The 17222-nt window shown below is 39.2% G+C and overlaps 1 protein-coding gene and 3 long non-coding RNA genes across 4 annotated transcripts; 2 read left to right on the top strand and 2 right to left on the bottom strand.

The window, feature by feature from the left end:
- The first annotated feature begins 423 nt into the window (after positions 1–423).
- LOC136243082 (uncharacterized) lies at positions 424–1512 on the top strand. The gene is made up of 5 exons (XR_010694749.1): positions 424–551; positions 595–916; positions 978–1079; positions 1130–1217; positions 1277–1512. It is a non-coding gene; the product is annotated as an uncharacterized lncRNA (long non-coding RNA).
- Positions 1513–6394: 4882 nt separating this feature from the next.
- Positions 6395–8251, bottom strand: LOC136246567 (uncharacterized). The gene is made up of 6 exons (XR_010696638.1): positions 7874–8251; positions 6934–7028; positions 6823–6876; positions 6624–6773; positions 6527–6574; positions 6395–6480 (listed from the first exon to the last, which is right to left on the bottom strand). It is a non-coding gene; the product is annotated as an uncharacterized lncRNA (long non-coding RNA).
- A 1873-nt stretch (positions 8252–10124) lies between these two features.
- Positions 10125–12674, top strand: LOC136243099 (uncharacterized). Its single transcript, XR_010694751.1, has 3 exons — positions 10125–10214; positions 11522–11593; positions 12373–12674. It is a non-coding gene; the product is annotated as an uncharacterized lncRNA (long non-coding RNA).
- Positions 12675–13730: 1056 nt separating this feature from the next.
- On the bottom strand, positions 13731–15277 carry LOC136247780 (uncharacterized; the record flags this gene model as incomplete). The annotated part of the gene is made up of 2 exons (XM_066039605.1): positions 14626–15277; positions 13731–14595 (listed from the first exon to the last, which is right to left on the bottom strand). Coding segments are annotated over exons 1-2 (1497 nt in total), but the record flags the coding sequence as incomplete, so codon positions are not given.
- Between the last annotated feature and the right edge of the window lie 1945 nt (positions 15278–17222).

Raw genomic sequence — 17222 nt, forward strand, 5'->3', positions numbered from 1 at the left:
TGGGCTGCCATGCCCACACATTCACATGAGATACTGTATGGTACACCTTTCTGTGAGTTACATATAATACTAGTCCTGCCCTCGAAGGATTATGCTTACGATGACTCTTAGCACCAGCCTACATGAGTAGCTAGCACACAGATGCAGTCAGATAGGCAAGTGGTAGCTGAAGGTATTGTCTTTTGTGTGTGTTTGTATATGTGTGTGTGTGTTGGGCTTTGCTCTGTTAGTGTAGGCTAAGGCTGACTAAGAAGTTGACAGGAATGCATTCAAGTACATGAATATTTTTACTAATCAGTGTGGACAATCTAATTAGCCACAGTGCATCCACCGCACTAGCTATATGGCTGCGCATGGATGAGGTCACTGCTCTATTATGCTCGTATATACCAACAGCATGCATGCATGCACAGATTGCACACAATCACCTTCGCTGCATGTTTCTTCTGATTGTTCTAGTCGCAGTTAATAATGAGGCTCTAGCATTGATGCAGCTTGTTGTCATCCAGAACTAGAACAGTGCTTGTGCTCCATGGCAGACTTACCTGCAGGTATAGCTATAAAGACTGTCACAGCATTTATGATCTTTCATAGATATCGCCTCTTCCATCCTTTTCCGCCAGTTTCTAGCGACGCCACAATTGTATACCTTTGCTACAGTAGCTAGCTACAGTGCTACACGCATTTGGCAGCTACAAAATCGCATGTTGCCTGCTGGCAAAAGGAGTAGAGGATAACACCCCCTGGGTCGAGAGACAACTGGGTGCATTCCACAAGCACTCATCATCTCTAGTACAACTACCTCACAGTGAATTGGTTAAGTCTACTTTATAGATGACTGCAAGTGCAAGCTACCCTGACATAGGGAACTTTGCAGAAAGACAATAGGAAGAGCTGCATTTGTAGCAATTGTGAGGTAAGAAGATGTGGCTAATTCATGATTCATTATTAATTTGTTATCTATCATTGCATGGTAGTGGGATCTGCCATCAACATCACCTAGCTACGTAAAGTTGTCAAAAGAAGTTACAAAGTAGTTACTGATGCTTTCAAAACTTGGACTGCTGATGAATTACATAGTAAGTTCTGCTATAGTTCTTGGAAATGAGTATTTTGTGGTCTATTGAAGTTAGGCAGTGGAGAAACCTGTGATCATGGCTGGATCTTGTGAAAGCTATGAATGACACTGTACAAGGAATAGTATACATTAATTCAAGGTTTGTCACAGAAAAAAAATTGCCATAGCAATATTTTTATTGTAACAACATTTTTACAGATGCTACCTATAAGAACTATATATAACTAGTGATGAAACAGATTAGGAGAAGAAAGCTGCACTCAACAGACAGAAGTAAAAGAGCAAATCTACATTAATTTTAGTGATGTAACATCCCTCAGAAAAAAAGAATCCAGAAGGTGTCAAGAACTTCAATTTGTGAACAGAAAATTATAGTTGCTGTACAAATGATGTGCTTTTTTACTTATTAATGAAATACGTATTGTGGGTAGTAAATACAACACAGAAGCGAGACATTGCTAGCTATATTACTAGCGCAGTATAAAGCAGATGCACAATATAGAAAATGTTGATTTCAGCTACAGGATTTTTTACATCCTGTATGCATTTCACAGTGTTAAAATGTACATTTCTTCACTGCCTCATTTCCAGCACCATTCTAGATGCAGTAAATCTTTCTCTATCCTCTGTATGAAACTTTACTGAAATCTATTAATGTTCTAAGTATGAAATGTGGCTGAAATGACAAATTTCATGGCCATTTTATACTCATTACCTACAAGCAGACATGGAACTTTTCGCCCAGTGTAAATACTGCAAGTAGACATTCACATTATCACGTTTGCAAGTCATGTGTGTGAATTGTTCAAAAGCAATCTGAAATCAACTGTACTAGTACTACCTGACTGTGTACTGGAGTCTGTTCTGACAGTGTTGTCACAGTGCTTGCTGCAATTTGTAACCACAAACAAAGTAATTACATATAGTTGCTTATTTTAAGTTCATCAATTCCAGGGGTGTATCCAGGATATTTCCAAAGTGGCTTCCAGATTTAGCAGTGAGGTACAGAGGTCTGGGGCTGTGCTCCCAGCCACTGACAGATTTAGTAGGTGCTTCAAATTTATTAGATTTTTTGATTTCATGAATAGTAACTATTTCAATTTGTACTTGGTTCTTCATGATTTGTGGCTGGTCAGGTATATATTGTAGTTGCCAAATACATTTCCAATTAAAATGATTTAGGTAATTTAAATTTCAACATTTTTAACACCCTTTTTAAAAATTGTATTCTGTTATGAATGTTGTATTAGAGTACGTTTGACTGCTCTATTAGAGTACATCAGACTTTTCTATTAGAGTATCTCGATTTTCTCTAAAGGTTTTTCAATACATAGCCTTAATCTACGTTTGATGGCTAATTGTAAGATTCCTATTAAACTGTAGCTATACTGCATGTTCATTAACACATTGGTAACTATTAAAATGCGTGCGTGCGTGCGTGCGTGCGTGCATGTGTGGTTCACTACTGATAGGCTGGAGTGCTGCACCAGCATAATGCTAGCATATTAGGTGGATGTTATGAATACTACTGATACTCTCTAATAGAGCAATCAGTGGAAACTGCAATAGAGTGCTCCAATGCATTGTCCAAAGCTCCTTAGATCGATACTCTCTTATAAAACAGTCACTTTGTAGTCAATTACTCTAATTGAGCATTCACTTATTAAAACTTTCTAAGATAATTGTAAGAAATGTTTTTGAGTACATTGGGAACACTGAAGAGCATAACAGGCAAAAATTTCATGAACTTTTACCCAGCTCTCAATCCAGGTCAGTCCATAAAACAGGTCAGATCTGGATTACCTGCTCAAGTGACCCACTGAGCCCAGACAAAATGTGACATAGATGACCTTATTTCAACCATGTGTGTATGTGCTGTGCACGCGTGTGTGCATGTGTGTAGTATGTAGAACTGAGCCAATAATTTCCAAAACATTTGTTGATTATGTGTCATACACTGTTCCTAATCAGGGACGAAACTAGCACTTTAGTGATCCTAGTATGCCCAAAGTATCCTAATTTTAGAGGTCTAAACAACTACAAATGAAACCATTGATGGTGTCAAGGTATATGTCCTGATTTCAAGTTCTGTATCATCAATTATGGCCCGGACACTTATTATGTTCAGGAAAGTGTTTACCCTAGCCACAAAACTGGTGACTATAATTTACAAGACCAAAAATCATATTCCTTGGGATCAACTTCACATAGATTTCAAGTTTAAAGGAATGCTGTAAAATGCTTTTGCTTCACTGTTTTGTACTAGGAGTTCCTGTGAAACCAGGCATTTATTTCTGTTGTACGACTCTATACCATATCTAGTAACTACAGTGTGTATGATATAATTATATGGGACTGGTCGTAGTGTACCATTAGGAAAAATATGAGTATTATTTTATCATTAAATTTCATGATTTACTTTCTTGTTTGTTTAGCGTCAAATTATGTCAGCCAATGTAATAGCACCGAGAGAGGTATGTGGACTATTTTGTATATTTCTGGAATTAAAATGTATATTTTCTTATTCACAGGCAATCTGAGAAACTGAAATCAAGATATTGGGCCAGGGGCTGAGGGGTGCATAGAACTGTGAAGGAAGAGAACATTTAAGTAATATCCAACTGTCACTAGATGATAAATAATACTCCATAATGTGTCCGTGGTTGGACAAAAGTTGTGATAATGTATGTGCTTATCATCTGCAAGGCAGATGGATGTGTAGACTATAACTGACCAAACATGCATGTTATATTACAGTACATTGTCAAGCAACATCTGATGAATTATTTACATACACAAAGTGTGGAACTTGCAAGTTGTTCGTAGATCACCACTAATTCCCTTTAGGAATTGTATTTACGAAAGGTATTGCTAGTATACCAAATAGCCCCTTGGTTGTTGAAATACAAACACAAATCAAGTACAAGTAACACAAACACTAGTTATGCTATAACATTGTGATCACAAGTAATGTTGTTCATTGAATTGTGCAATAATATTTCAGTTGAGTTCCTTGCTTGTGAATAGTTTTTACAACTGCTTGACATGTAGCTGATGAGTTACAAACTTTGATCAGACTCTAGAGTTAGGTATGTTCAATCCAGTTGGTAGTAACAGGCTGTTCATTGGGATTCATGCCTCATTTACCCTGTAACAATTATAAACAGTTCACCCTGCAACACTACTAAGTATACAAGTACACAAATATTGGCTTTCACAGATAGTGAGGAAGATAATATAAATGATATGCTTTTAGTAATGTTTGACATTATTTGTATTTTGTACAAACAATGCTTCCTTTTTATCATGTCACCTTGCAGGACGTACACAGTAATTTTGAAAAGTTTTCTCTACAGCTAACTGACTGTAATATTTGAGTATTATAATTACCTGACTGCTTTATTAGAGTATCTCACCAAAAACTATTCTTCAGAACAAGCATTGCTATTGCATGACAAACACTATTTACAAGGTTAAGGCTCCTGTTTCATGAAAGATCCCATGATTTCTGTATACCTGCGGTTTGAAGTTATGTAAAAGGAGTTCCTGAAACTTTCCCTTGCCTTGGAAGTACAAAACTCATGTAACCTAGTAGATATTTTCTGTTGCATACAAGATTGTGTGTAAGAAATTAAAAGTATGCACTAGTCACTCTGAACTGCTTAGCTTTATTTCACTTTTAAACCGATCATACATGTATATGCAAGGGAGTATCATGCTGGCCTGTGTTGCACACTACATTTGAACCCTTCATATGCCTCGAGATTTTGACTGTTACTAGTAACAATTATAATTGTGTAGTCTCAAGTCTCGTCTTGATTGCATATTGACTTTGGTAGACCGTGCAGCAAGTTAGTTTCGTGCCATCCATCCCTTCGCAAAAGTAAAACAGGTACTAAATAATCTCAAAAGGAATTCAATTAGGCAGTAAGTGTATGTAATTGCTAGTTATGTCAGATGATTACCCTTCAAAAGCATTGCATTGCCAAGGTGATTTGTGTGTGAACGTGATTGGCACACACTACTAAATCTGAGTGGTAGAATCATTTAGTATTTGTATTTCACTTTTTGCGAAGGAGCAGGCTGTGGCACCTCCTTGTACAATGTGTATGTACATGTATGCAAAGTTTTAATAGTTGTCCCACTCACTTTTACATTAATCAAAATATTACTCCATTTTATAGATGGCACAAAATTTCACAGATGTAAATCTCCAGGAGTAATATAATGTACAATTGTGAAGTACCATGTTTCTACCGCTTTTAATCCTCTTACATCTGTTCCCAGTGATCCGAGGCGATCCATGGGCAGCTGGGTACCCGGGCAGCTGACAAACCACTTAGATGACCCGTATTTGTTGGTGTTCCACCTTATCTCTCTGTACTTGAGTCCATTCCAGATCATTATATAAGTAGATAAATCGTGACACTGGTCCACCAAAGCACCCATACGGCAGCATATATAGTAACGAATCATATAATAAGCGCCGCATAAAGATGACGCGCTGCGCTTTAGATTGAAATACGTAGTAAATGCACGGAAGAAAACGGAATAAGGGCATCACGAAGGTATAAACGTTATACCTGTGAAGTTTTATACCAACTTGTAGGGATTACCTTCATCCCATATAGTATAACCTTCATACCAAGTGTTTTTTATACCAACAAGGTAGGGATAACCGTCATACTCCATGGTATAACCTTCAAACTTCATTTTTAACAGTGTAAGCACCTTTAGGTGTGCTGAAGTATGGAAATGATTGCTCAGAGCTAGTATAAACCTACAGCGATGGCTTAATTACTGATGGTAAATTTTACGGTTAGCCTATAACGCAATTTATTGTGCAAAACTAAAACTGAAAGTTTTACGGAACTCGGCATAATATTTGCTGACTTGATATGATTATAAATCACTGTGAGCACATAAGATGATCATTTCTGTAGCAAGGATGGAGCCCAGAGGTCTTGAGTGCATGGCCAGATCTATATAGCTATAGTTATGCAGGTCATACAGCATAGTTATAATCATGCTCACCTTTTTGATAGTTAAATCAGAGCTTATAATTATCTGATCATCTATTTTCATGTGATACTCAGATGCAATAGCATGCAAGGTCAGATGGTACACTGTTGAAACAGTTGGTTGGAAGGTTATCCCAAAACAGGGATAAAGTGGCTGACACATATAGCATACCAAATCCAGGGATAACGGTTATCCCAACTCTCAATAGTATGACCTTTATCCCATATAGGTAGGATGAAGATTATCCCTATGTTAGTATAAAGGTTATCCCCAATTGTATTTAGTATTTATTAATGTATTTCAATTACAGAAATTAAATGCTGTTCAAATAGTCAACTCCAACTTCTGAAGTGCTCGTGAGTTGTTAGGACCAGCATGATCTGCAGCATTGACAAGCAATATAGTTACAGTTCTTATTCACCATACCTTAATATTGTAAACAGCTAACAACACTTCATATGCAGCCCACAGAACCTGCCTAAACGTTATATTTACATAACAATCTGGTACACTCTATGCTTACAATTTGTCATTGATCTGCATTGCAGCAGGGAATTCCACCTGACAGTAGGGGCGTTAACAGCAAGACAGATGCTACTATAATTTTCAAGTAGCAGGAATAGCTGCAGGGCAATCAATATCCATCACAGTGTGTTATCAAATGGCAACACCACTAGAATGTCAAGTCATATTATTAGTATCACAATTGCTGTAATACTTACATTTTGTATACAACATGATGGAGATGAAATATCAGGGGCATACACACTACAAACCTGTAATAATAGTAACATGTGAGATGACGGCAATTCTTATTCAACTATCTACCATACCTTGGCTAATAGTCAAGACTCAGTACAGAAAAGCATGTTGGTGTTACAACAAGCAGTCAACAAGCCAGTCATTAATCAATTACCAGACACAATACCTGCATGGTGGGGAAGGTATAAAAGCTGGAACGGAATGGAACCGGAACGGAACGCACCCCCTCCTTTAATTATTTTTTTTTAATTGTCATAATTACATTTTGTGTTCATTTTCTACATGTATAGCTACATGATTTCACTCCGTTCAATACAAACAAGACTGAATTAACAGTGATGACAGCTACCTTATCGACGAGTATGATGATTCATCGTATCCTCCTTTTCCCGATTGTGGCCATAGACAACATATACCATACGTACCTTTAATATGGCTAGTCTATGGCGGTAGCAATACGACATCATTTCATAGCTATGAATGTACGAGACTCGATACATCATTGTATTTCGCTATTGCACTGTTCAGGCTAAATTAAATTAGATAAACTGCACAGCACTGCATACAAGTGTGTGATTTATACAATTAATAACATTGGAGGTACAGTACTGAACTTGGGTTCGCTTGCACGAGGCTGGCGGCTACTTCTACAATCTCCACTTAAGTTGTAGCTATTCAGCAGACTTTGTTGCTTTAAGTTTGTATCTTCACTTAAGTACGTCAAAGTCTATCACCGCTGTTCTCTATCCGTCGTCACCAAAACGCAACTGAGCAGGGCAGAACGTGCTACGGTCACGTGCTATTAACAGTGCACTATTTGGAGATGATAAATTATCGCTGATGCAGTTGGTAGAGAAGTCAACGATAGGATTCAGCTGAGGTGAAATCATGTAGCTACATGTAGAAAATGAACACAAAATGTAATTATGACAATAAAAAAAATAATTAAAGGAGTGGGTGCGTTCCGGTTCCATTCCGTTCCGGCTTTTATACCTTCCCTGCATGGTGTACCTGCATGTATGTAACTGATAACAGGAATGTGTAACTAACCTGCCGGGCTGTCTCCAAGGTTAATTGGTTGCCACCATGCACATTGCAGAACGTACCCATATCAGCATGCACAAAACACTCAGCTGGTAGGATTGGCATGATGTCAGCTGTTCTGTAAAGGGTAGATAATGGCAGCTATCCACTGTAAACACTCACACTTTTCTGTAACAGCTGGCAAACTGAGGTTAGATACGTAGCTTCGTCACTTGGCTGAGTTAGGCATTAAACTCAGCATTAAAGAGATTAAACTGTCTGAAATTTCACTTTTCAATGTACCAGTCATTTTGAAGCAGCCATGAGACTGCAACTTTAGCACCGCCTTGCCAGTCCTCAGCCAGTGGTTCCACAGCACTGTAGATAAATTGTTTGCTGCACTTTCCATATCTAAATGACAAATTACTGTACACCAAGCTGAATATTGCTAGTAGAAACGTCACCTTCGTATTCTTCAGCCGTTTCATATGGCTGTTTCAGTCAGTTGCGAACGGCCTTCCTGTTTAACGCATTGCAAAACCCTCCCGCTTAGTCAAGCTGCCTGTCCTTGTAGACACGATAACTCACAAAATTTCAAACATCTTTGCCAAAACCAGTTTATTTTATGAACAAACTGAACGAACTTTCTGAGGAATTTTCAGCAATGGCCTGCGGATCAAGTCACAATGGGGTTGGCTTTTTTTCACCCCTTCTGGGTATTTGTCCCTTTTCACTTTAGGATATTTAGCTCAAAGATTTTCGCTTAGGCTTCTAGGCTATGGGTAAACACCTCGAACAGGCTCTGCCTTCTGTGTACACCCTCCAGTGCCTAACTGGTAAAGTAGATCCCATCCAAAAACAGCTTATAGCTGTAAAAAAAGTGCGCGTCCAAGTAAAGCAGAGTTAACTGCGACAAAAAGTAATGATATCATAATGCGGCCATGTGCGAGGTGTGCAAGTTGTAAAATTAATATTAGCTAATCAGATAATACAATGTTATTGTTAAAGTGTTAATGAGAACTATGTGATGCTGCTATTTTTAAGTGTGTGAGCATCTTCATAAATGCCACACAAATTTAATTCTCAATAAAGCAATGTGTATAGATTCTCTGATAGCAATAAATAGTTTGAGTTTGGCCACCTTTCCTTTGTTCGTAGCATTGCCATATACAGGAAAGACGGCCAAACTCAAACTATTTATTGCTATCAGAGAATCTATACACATTGCTTTATTGAGAATTAAATTTGTGTGGCATTTATGAAGATGCTCACACACTTAAAAATAGCAGCATCACATAGTTCTCATTAACACTTTAACAATAACATTGTATTATCTGATTAGCTAATATTAATTTTACAACTTGCACACCTCGCACATGGCCGCATTATGATATCATTACTTTTTGTCGCAGTTAACTCTGCTTTACTTGGACGAGCCCTTTTTTACAGCTATAAGCTGTTTTTGGATGGGATTTCAATACTTTTTGTTAGAATAAGCAATGCACTGTTGATAACAGTAAGTGAGTTTCCATGTTTTTGACAGAAACCCCAGATTACAATGACAGAATATTAAAATATAACTGTAATTTTAGTGACCAGGGCCGCCCACATGGGGGGGGGGGGGGGGGGCAACTGGGGTATTTTTCCCCCTGCCCCAGCCCGAAAGGAGCCCCTTGAATACCTGTTTAAAGAAAGATCGATATACTCTAATAGAGCAGTCAGGATCTAGACTCTTCCTTGCCCCTGGGCCCCTCTTTAACTCTTTTCCCTGGGCTCTCTAATTTCTCTGGACGGCCCTGTTAGTGGCATGCAACTGCAGTCAACTACCACCCATTTTAACTAGTAAACCCTTAATAACACTTTGCCTTTCATCTTGTACTGCATTAAAACGATCAAGATACTCTATTAGAGCAGTCACAAAACAGCTGTAATACAGCAATCAATATTTAGCATAGTTACAACGTCTGCCATCGGATTGTATAGTTTAAATTACTAGCTACTTACAGACTTTACAATATAAAAATATGGCACTTGTAGAAATGTGACTGTTCTATTAGAGTATCTCGATCTACTTCAAGCATTGACTGATTCAAGTGAAGAAGCTACGCCCCTGCAAAGAGATCTTGTGAAATGAAATGAGAATAGTAAAGAAAAGGCAAGTATGTACAGAGACAATAGAAGGGCGCGTAATTATGTCCTGTTGTAAATAAACGCCTTTAAAATGTATATTACTACTAAATAAGCGCACAAGAATAGGCTTGTGAGGCTGTTGTCTCCAAGGTTGTCTCATTACTTGTCTTTTCGTGTTGAAGGGATTTAGTCACAATTGGTGAGTTTAACTATACATGTATTTGTGTTGTAAAACTTAATTGTAAAAAGGCGATTAGTACATATCACGATAAACATGTATTTGTCACAGTAGAGTCTCTCACAATTATTACGAGACATTGGACCAGGGTAAAAAAATTTACTGCTATATTTAGAGGTTGTAGCGTTTGTATATCTTAGTATCTTAATAAATAATCCTCCATGATCACTAATCATTAATAGTACAGTGAAAACTGATCATTATTCAGGCCATAGGGACAAAAAATTTCTGACCTAGCTTTTTAAGAGGTGGCTGCATTTTGCGGCCTTAAAAAAGGTAAGAAGCATGCTGTTCTAACTGGCTATAGAGATGGATTTAGTGTGTGACAGCGTATGAGACAGTGAGTGCTGGCAGCAAGGGGGCAGCCAATCTGTTAGAGCACCAAAGGCACTGCTTAAGACTTAGGCAGTTGGCTGTCAGCCCAAAGTGTAAAAGTTTCACTATTGGTCCTTATAAGCTCCTGATGAAGAAAGTGATGAAGTCATTATCCATAGGATATATTTTTCAGAGTATCCATTTCAGTTCTACAATACAGTAGCCAAGCATAAGATGAACATAGCACAGCATTCCGGTGGTTTAGTGGTGACCACAACACTGCCTGAGGTAAACTGTGGTGAGATTTGAGACTACCGGAAGCCCTGGAATGCCTTCAACACTTAAAATACTAAATATCTAATGCCTGGCTTTCATCCACAGTGGACCTGTCTTGGTGGCCACTTGTACAGAAGGAAAACAGCTACCACACGGTCTTTCGAGCGAACAGCTAGTTTCCACACCTTTTAATTATCAATTTGTAAAATCTTGATCGAAATTGTGTGTGCGAGCAAGTGTGATGTTGTGCATTGGCAGTGCCGTGTGTATGGTTGCTGCCTAGCATTGACACATCACGAGTATTGAAGTCACAATGTGTTACTGTATCATCCATCTAAATACAATCTCTGAATGTGTCATTTAGTGTAGAGAGCAATCTTCCACAAGAAGTGACCTGCAGGTTTCAGTGTATATTGTTAACCATTAATATTGTTCACCATTGTGATTGTGAACTGTATGTACAGTGAAACCTCACTTAGTGGCCACCTCTTTAATAAGACCACCTCATTATATTGGCCACCTCTAGTAGATCCCAAATATAGCTAAGCAGTACTTTATGACCTCATTAATAAGGCCACCTTGTTATTCAGGCCAAATATTTTGGTTCCACAGCTGGCCATACTAATGAGGCTTCATTGTACTTATGTGAATTTTTATTTTTCGTAACTTTTCTTTAGGCTTACTGATGGGCACTATGAAGCATTGTTGACTGGTCCGTACATAATTTGGTGACTTGAATTGCTAAAACAGTACGTAGCATGTCTTGTATGTACATGTAATGTGTTGTAATGTGTCCACACATCCACACATCCACACATCCACACATCTTAGAAATAAATATAATTGTATTCTCTATACTCAGTTCCATTGTGCCACTGGGTCATAAGTGGGTTGAGTATGGATCATCCAGGACATTTGGGTCACATTTTGTCCTGGCCAAGTGGATCTCATCCACTGACAGAATATGTGACTGGGCCTGCGATAATAGGGCATGTGGGCACATGATTTTTGCCTACTTTTTCACACGTTAATCACCCATAACTTTTTGTACCATTATGCTATGGCACTGCAATTTTCAGCTCTTAGTAAGCATTTAATTGGCAGCATGATGCAAGTTACAGAATGCAAGAATACCATTCCAGTACTGAGATATGACCGGTAGAGTGATGGGTTGTACTTTGTGCCCACATTCCCTATTTTCGCAGGCCCGGTCACATATACAGGATCACATCACGTGTATAAATTACGGTGGAACTTGTTTATTGCCACCTTCACTCAATAAACAGGTAACAGTGTATAAATTCTCAATTGGAATTGGCTTTTCAAGAGAGGTTGTCTTTCTATGCTGGTGGCCATTAAGACAGGTTGTACTGATAGAGTGTACATACTAGAGATGCAACAATATCCTCCACTTAGTGTCGTTTGATAGTGATGCAATGGAGACTATGCATTGTTGCATTTAAATACTATACTATTATATTGCAACTCTAGCACGTATTTATAACAGGAATGTTTGTTAACTGCTTAGACATACTGGAGCAACACCCACTCATCTGGATTCTACAAATGGAGTCATATCAACTTGTCATCATACTTACTTGTTACTCCCATTGTGTTTGGATGAATATACATGCCGTCATGTGAGACTTGCTACCATGGCGGGCCACTGGAAAACATTTTCATAGCAGTTATATTACAGTCATTATTGTACAATTCTTACATTATTGTTGTGAAAAGTGTTTGGTATTCATGTGTCCTCTGTATGTTGTAATTACATGTGTAATTTTTGTGTGGGGGTGCTGTAAAATGCAATAATACATGGTGACAATTGGCTAGCTACATGTGCTAATTACTCGCAGCTTGTGTCAACAACTGGTAACCACAGTTGTACTCTGTCATTCTTTAAGCCGCGCCCTTAGAGGACAAATTACGTCACGGTGGGGGCGACTAAATTCAAATTTAAAAACGAACGATGGTATGTAGCACCATAGATTATATCTGTGGACTATAATCTATGGCAGCACACTTCTTTGTGGCTATATGCACTGATTAACTACATAGAGCGCCAGTTCATCAATACCCAGTGACCGCAGTTGTGCTTTGCGTCATTCTTTAAATTCCGAGTAAAATTCTTAGAGAGCAAATTACGTGGGGGCGACTAAATTCAAATTTCAAACTAGCCATTCTCGAAAACATATGTTTCAATCTGAACGAAACTTTTAGAACAGTTTAAAGAAACATTGCCCTACATGCCAAGCGTCTATTGCGGAAAACAACAATCTGGGATTTGTATTTGGCCTCTAGGTCGACTGAGGACGACTGAAACTTCGTTTGTTGCTGAAGTTAAGACTGTAGGGTAATCATGTATGGTGAAATCGATGATGTGAATCTTGAGGCGATTGAGTGAATACTGAAGCGATAGCAGGGCAATCAATGTTTGGAATGCACAAAGGAACGCAAGGCATACACAAGCGGTTGCGTCTAACCGCATGCGATAAAAAAAAAATAATAATAAAAAATGAAACTTCCCCTTTGATGTCGGCAATCTCGATCACGAAACAATCGGCATGGATTTGCTTCACTGCTTGTGTGGTAGTTACTAGTGACACGATGAGTTCAACCCTAGAGTTTCAGAGGGATAGCGTAAGTGGCGGGTGAGTTACAGGAAGGCCGAATTTGACAACGTTCGTTCCTGTAAAATCCTCACGTAGTGGTCGCGTCATTTATTGTCTGCGGCGCGCGTTTTTTTTTTTTTGTTTGTTTTTAAAGATATAAAGAAATTAAGATTAGAACATACAAATAACAGTTAAACGATTAAATCAAAAACTGAGTCTCTGATTGCACCAAGGCCACAGGAGCACTTTTGATGTAACGACCTTGTGAAGATCGTACTCCTCTAATGCATTGGATTGCTGAACGCAGTAAACAAAATGACAATCTACATCTAATCCATCCTAGTACTGTGGCATAAGGGTCATTCCATTTGTCAGACAATAAACTCGCCAATCGCTTGTAAAAAACACTGGCTTCATGGCCCATTCCCCCGGAAGCAGAGAACACTAGAGGGGTAAAAGAACTGTGTTCCACTTCACGGATTCGCAACTCATAAGCTCTCTTCTTTGTTATTTCGTGTTTCCTGTAACATAACTGAAGGGTGGTTCCACTGTTGGATGGTGCAAGTGGGTTAAAAACTCTGACGTCCGTATAACATTTTTCATAACGACCACCCCAAAATCCATTCATGGCAATGTCCAAGCGTGCGCCATCCTGAGTGTTGGCTGTCTTCTGTTGAAATCTTTCATCACTTAGAGGCTGCAAATGAGGCTCAACCTCCACATCATGGCACACTTCAGATAACAATTCAGCTGTGATATCCCTCACTTCGTTGTGGCGTATTGAAGGGAATCCACCCTTTGGACAAGATAGGGCATGATCAACAGAAAAGTTGGTACCACACGCACAGTGGGAAGGTATACGAGAGGGCATCCAGCCATACCTCAAAGCAAGGGCATCTTGAAAGACAGTCTTGTGTAGGGAGAAACCATGTTCCTGCACAGGTAGGGCAGTAAGCCAGCTAGAAGCACCCTTTTCCTGTGCTAAAGTAACAGCCCTCTGAAGAGTGGGAGTAAGCTTAGAGAACAGTTCCTTAGAAAGAGTGGACAAATTGATAGTCTTGGATTGTTTAATTTCAAGCTTACGGGAGTACAGACTACAACGAGTATCGGCAGTATAGCCAAAATTCTGTGATAAAATGAGTGATCATAAGGGTGCTGTGACATACATTGAAGCAGAAAACTCAATAGATGATAAAGAATCAGGTGCAACAATGCCTAGACCACCAAATCTAGTTGGAAGGGCAAAGAGTGAACGTTGAAGAGCACCAGGAAGGTCAAGGGCAGTCAAGGCTGGAATAAACTTTGTCAATAAGGCTTTCTCGAGTGACTGGAAACTAGAAGATGTATCAGGGACTGTACGTGTTACATACAGCCAACGGCTAAATAGTCCATGAGTAAAACATGTATAAGCAGCATGAGGTTGGGAGATAGCGATGGAGGAGAGTGTATTAACTTCAGAAACCCACTGGCTAATCTTATCAAAAGTAAATCTTTCCACATACTCAGAGGTGCCAACTGGGGCACCAAGGTGAGGCCTGCCATCAGATGTAACATTTACAGCTGTGTCATGAAACAATTCCTTACCAACAGAGCAAAACTGAGTCTTAGTAACAAGCCATGTCTTCTTTGCATTAGGGAAGTAACCAAAGCTAGGGCCCAGTGAGGAAACTTGGTCCCACCACATACGAAGAGCAGAAATTTTACCACAGGCAGCAGCATCATCTGCATACCACACCTGAGTGACAGGTACAGTGAGTTTCTGAATTAAAGGTACAGTGGCTAGAGCATAAAATGGCATTGCAAGTGGGTCACCTTGAGTTGTCCCTTCCTCAGAGTAGAGAACATTACCATCAACAAAGAGGCAAGCAGGGTGTCGGTAAGTATTTATTAGAATGGTGGAAAATGATGGACAGAGACGCTGGATGTTGTACAAAGCCACGGCTCTATTAAGAGAGTTGAAAGCATTAGTAGCGTCAATTAGTAGCATACCCTCAGTATCATCATCATTAAAAGCTTCCCTCATAGCATGAACAGTGGCTTCCCCTCCTGATGGTTGTCCTGCACACAGTTGCAAAGAGCCCGCAGCAAACTGAACATCTTCACCAATCACACACAAAACAGCTTTAGCAATAATACGTCTAACTGTTTCACCAATGCCAATAGGTCGTACACCTGGTCTCTTGTCTAAAGCTATCAGCTGACAAGCCATCAGGGGGGAAATCATCACAGGATCAACAAACATGGTACACAAACGACGGGCTAATAAAGCGATGACAGAACAAAGTTCATCCGAAGCAGAGCGGAAGGAGGAACACAGTCTTCGCCAACTGTGAGCATCAATTCCAGAAGGTCCGGCAGCACCTGAAGTTCGTAGGGCAGTAGCTTTTATAGCTGGACCATTCAATGCATCAAAGATAACAGGATGCACAGGATTTGTAGTAACACTGTCAGGTAGTAAAGCTTCATAATGTAATGGGGCAGCAGCAGGATGTTTTGACTTGAGAACACTGCTTGAAGTATCTTAGTTTACTACAGTGGTATATCCCCAGTACATGGAACAGTTAATTGTTTGTTATTTTAGTAGTTTTTCAGTAAACCCGCATTCACTGATGTTTTACTGAGAGTTTAAAACTTAGTAAAATAATTATGTTCCATATACTTAAGTCTACTGACACTTTACTATCAGTATATCTACAGTAAGGCATCTTAACAAATTAGTAAACTAAGAACCTTCAAGCAGTGGAATATCATATACTTTACCAGATCCAGGTATGGTATCATCTAAACGCAGAACTCCTCCTCTCCCACGTTCAGAGGCTAACAGCTGCATAGCAGCTGCAGTCTTACCTGAGAACATCAATTTAGCAAAGGACTGTGATAATGAATTATTATTAGAAGCACGATTGCTGGTCTTAAGACGATTTTGAATAGCTCTGCCTTCTAGAATCAGCTCATTTAGATTGCCATCACTCCACAAAAGCATCCGTCGTTCAAGACAAGATATGTGGTCTTTTGATTTTGAAGTACGTGTTGGCTTCTGAGTCACTAAGGTGCAAAATGTGAAAGCAGCCTTCAAAGCAATGGACTCCAAACTGGATCCTTCCCCAGCTGAACGAAAGAGTCTGGCCAGCTCCAGCACAAATTTCTTACCAACGTTTCCAGAAGGTATTTTAAAACTGTTGTTTCTCCAGTGAACAACTTCACTACAACTTGCTTCAAGCGAATGACAGAAAGTGTCTGAGTCAACAGATCCCCAGTTAAATACACTGCTTGAAGTATCTTAGTTTACTACAGTGGTATATCCCCAGTATATGGAACAGTTAATTGTTTTTTATTTTAGTAGTTTTTCAGTAAACCCGCATTCACTGATGTTTTACTGAGAGTTTAAACTTAGTAAAATAATTATGTTCCATATACTTAAGTTTACTGACACTTTACTATCAGTATAACTACAGTAAGGCATCTTAACAAATTAGTAAACTAAGAACCTTCAAGCAGTGATACAGGAATAGATGAAGGCTCAAAGTCCGGTAGGGAACAGCGTTGGTCTTGAGTAGAACTATCAATGTTATCAGATATTGAAATAGGTAGCGAAGAAACGTCAGTCGACTTGATATCAATAGCATTATTTAAGTCCGCTGGTACTGACGCTTGAGTCGTATCGGCTAAAGCACTAGCAGTAGAAGGTGGAGAGTTGGGCTGAGAGTTTGCGCCAGCTTGCAATTGAACACTTGGAGGGTACGGCACACCAATAAACCGGCAA

The sequence above is a fragment of the Dysidea avara genome, chromosome 2 (genome assembly GCF_963678975.1).
Source record: "Dysidea avara chromosome 2, odDysAvar1.4, whole genome shotgun sequence".
NCBI lineage: Eukaryota > Metazoa > Porifera > Demospongiae > Dictyoceratida > Dysideidae > Dysidea > Dysidea avara.